A 3,132-nucleotide genomic window follows, 5' to 3' on the forward strand; every position below is an offset into this window, starting at 1 on the left:
TAGAGACGGGGTTTCACCATGTTGACCAGGATGGTCTCGATCTCTTGACCTCGTGATCCACCCGCCTCGGCCTCCCACAGTGCTGGGATTACAGGCTTGAGCCACCGCGCCCGGCCTTACTTCCCATTTTTCTAAAAATAGAATAAGTAGATCCTTATTGTAGATTGGCAGTTGACTGAGGAAAAACTAACTTAGGAAACGATATTATTATTTTTAGACACTGGTAGTGGAGAGATTGTTCGATTTAATGTTCCTTGGCAAAATACTAGTCCTAACTACCAAGCTGTGGCTCTTTAAAACTAAAAAGGAAAAAAAGGAGTAAAGCTACAAATCTAAAGAAAAAAACGGCTTATTGTTGAAAATTCATAAATCTTTTTTATCCAACTTAAAATTCTCTAACCCATAGGTGACAAGAAAGCAGGATCATATGAAGTATCTTTAAGAGACCCACATTAAAAATAAAATGGAACCAAGATATCAAGTTCTTTCTCAACATGAAAACAGTTACTTTGTTTATACCCATTCTTATCTAAGATCTTAGGCCATGAATGTTATAAAAACCACTAACCAAAAGTGCACCTACCAGGTTAGAGTCAATCTTGTTTGCAATCAGGGAGGCATTGTGAGTAGCTGGGATGGATTTTTTTTTTTTGACCCTGAACAAACAGACTGAGCATTACAGAATGCTTGTATTATATACTTACTGGTTCACTCAAGAGTGGGTTGGACATTCCTGGTGGCCTGTGAGATCAAGAGGCTTATATTTCTGTGTTTTCTCAGGGTCTAGTGCAAAGCTCTATACTTGGTAGGCAGGTGAATGATGATAAACCTCAACTGTGTCACTTTCCTTCAAGAAGAGCCCCTCTGTATCACAGATACTGTGACTGCAATGGCACAACCCTCTTCCTGTCTCTTTATTTAACCATCACAGGACTATCTCAGGACATGCCCAACTTGTAGTTAGACTTAGCCTCTACCTTTCCCATGATGTCATACCATTTGCACAGGGACTTATCCCTCTAATTCATTTTTATACTAGTAAAGAGAATAGGACTATTTGTGAGTTGAAAAGTAACTAAGTAGGGTTTCAAAATGTCATTGTTGCCTGGATATGTATTTGGAGTTGCTTTGAAACTGTCCTTTTCAATGCAAAACACAAAGCCAAAATTGTTGTTGGTTTCCTCTGTGTAGAAGATTAAATTACATACCACCTCTAAAAGGTAGAACTTTTCTGAATAACCAACTTGGTTTCCATCTCCAATATAATTAATTTCCATCCAATTCAATTTGGGACTGTTTGTTGTCATCAGTCACAAGCTCTTCACTGTGCATTCACTGCACACTCAACGCTGTGCTAAGTGCTCTTAGCCATTGAGACGTGCACTATTGACTGCTGAATCATTTAGGCAGAGGGGGTGACTTGTTAAGAGGCATACACGCAAGATGCTGGGGAAGACAGCTGAAAAGGAGTTTAAACAATGGAGAACTATACAAGTTCACCTTTGAATGTGTAAAAAAAAAAGATATATGGAAAGTTTTAGTTGGGAAATATAAAAGAACGAGACAGCTGAAGAGGATTCTGAAGGGTATAATACATAGATGAGAAGCACCAGGAAAGCTTCAAATCATTTTCAGTGGGGCATCAGGTGGGTTGATGCTATTCCGTTTCCACCCTGTGTTCTCTTTTTCAAGATCACTCTTATTCAAGACTGTAAAGATCCCCTTGAATTAATAGAAGCAGAGCTGACTGAAGAAGAGCTTGATGTCCAGGATGAGGTATGATCATTTTCTTCTGAAGAAAATAATTTTGATTACATTTTGAATAATTAGCGTGATACAGATAGTGACGATATCTGATTAAGAACTGTCAGGGAAAATAATTCCCCCAAATGCAAAAAAGGTGGCTTCGTAGAAGGGAAAAATAGAAAATAAGAGTTCTCCTTTGAAGACGTTAAGTACTTGGGGACCTTTTGTCCCAGGCATTTGGGGATGATCAGTGACTAGCAAGATCCAACACGCTGCTCCTGATTTGATACCTACACCTCCGCATACTGCTATTCCAGAGACTACGGCCATGGGGTAGGAAAAAGACGAATAGAGGAAATTTCTGAGCCAGGAACTTCATAAGCCTCAGGAATAGTATGTGAGAAGCAGAAACCCCTATGACCTTCCTTCATGTGACTGATAACGGTTTTAAAAACACACTCCGCTACCCTAGACTGATTCTGTGTATTTCAGATGCTCTTGTGGCATCAGACTGTTCCTAGGAAACTTGCCTGAACTTGTAGCTTTCCTTCAAGAAGAGCCCCTCTGTATCACAAAATTGACTCAAAATCTGAGTCAATTTTGCAGCTTCACTACTGAGTAAGAGGTGAACACTGAAGGAAGATCCTAAAATTGTAAAAAGTCAAAAGATTTCTTAGAATCAAGCAGTCTAACATTCTAGCCCATGCAGAAATCCTTCCTACTCCATCCTTGGTGAATGTTAATTCAGCTTTTATATGAATATTTCCAGACATTGGTCACTAGTGGCTTCTCAAGGGACTTTGTTACCTGGTTGGAAATCTCTGAATGTTAGTTGTGCTTACAAAACTGCATTTGGCCCTTCTGTAGTAACCACCCAGTGAATTGAGATCTGCTTTCCTTAGCAACGCAAACCTTTCCACTGGACAGCCCTTCAAATATTTGAGAATAGTTCTCATGTCTCCAGCAGACTTTCTTCCAGTTGAGACTCCCCTAATTCCTTCTGTTCCTCACAAACATGCAGCCAATGCTCCTCTGATCATGATGGGGACACAAAACCCTAAATGTAGTCAGGGCAGCATGGAGATTATTCAACGGTGACCTACCTTGATTTCATCAAGTTATTCCTATTACTGCAACTTAAAAATGTGTTTCTGCCAGCCAGGTGCAGTGGCTCATGCCTATAATCCCAGCACTTTAGGAGGCCGAGGCGGGTGGTTCACGAGGTCAAGAGATCGAGACCATCCTGGTCAACATGGTGAAACCCCATCTCTACTAAAAATACAAAAAATTAGCTAGGCATGGTGGTGCGCGACTGTAGTCCCAGCTACTCGGGAGGCTGAGGCAGGAAAACTGCTTGAACCCAGGAGGTGGAGGTTGCGGTGAGCC

At 40.8% G+C, this 3,132-nt stretch overlaps 1 protein-coding gene across 2 annotated transcripts in view; it reads left to right on the top strand.

The window, feature by feature from the left end:
- Positions 1–3,132, top strand: part of SLC26A4 (solute carrier family 26 member 4) — a 55,704-nt gene that overhangs the window by 48,709 nt on the left and 3,863 nt on the right. For both annotated transcript variants that reach the window (XM_017546827.2, XM_017546826.2), the window contains one exon: positions 1,693–1,776. In XM_017546827.2, the coding sequence (XP_017402316.1) occupies positions 1,693–1,776 (84 nt within the window). The remainder of the gene's footprint in view (positions 1–1,692; positions 1,777–3,132) is intronic.

This window comes from Cebus imitator, unplaced genomic scaffold (assembly GCF_001604975.1).
Source record: "Cebus imitator isolate Cc_AM_T3 unplaced genomic scaffold, Cebus_imitator-1.0 Scaffold192, whole genome shotgun sequence".
NCBI lineage: Eukaryota > Metazoa > Chordata > Mammalia > Primates > Cebidae > Cebus > Cebus imitator.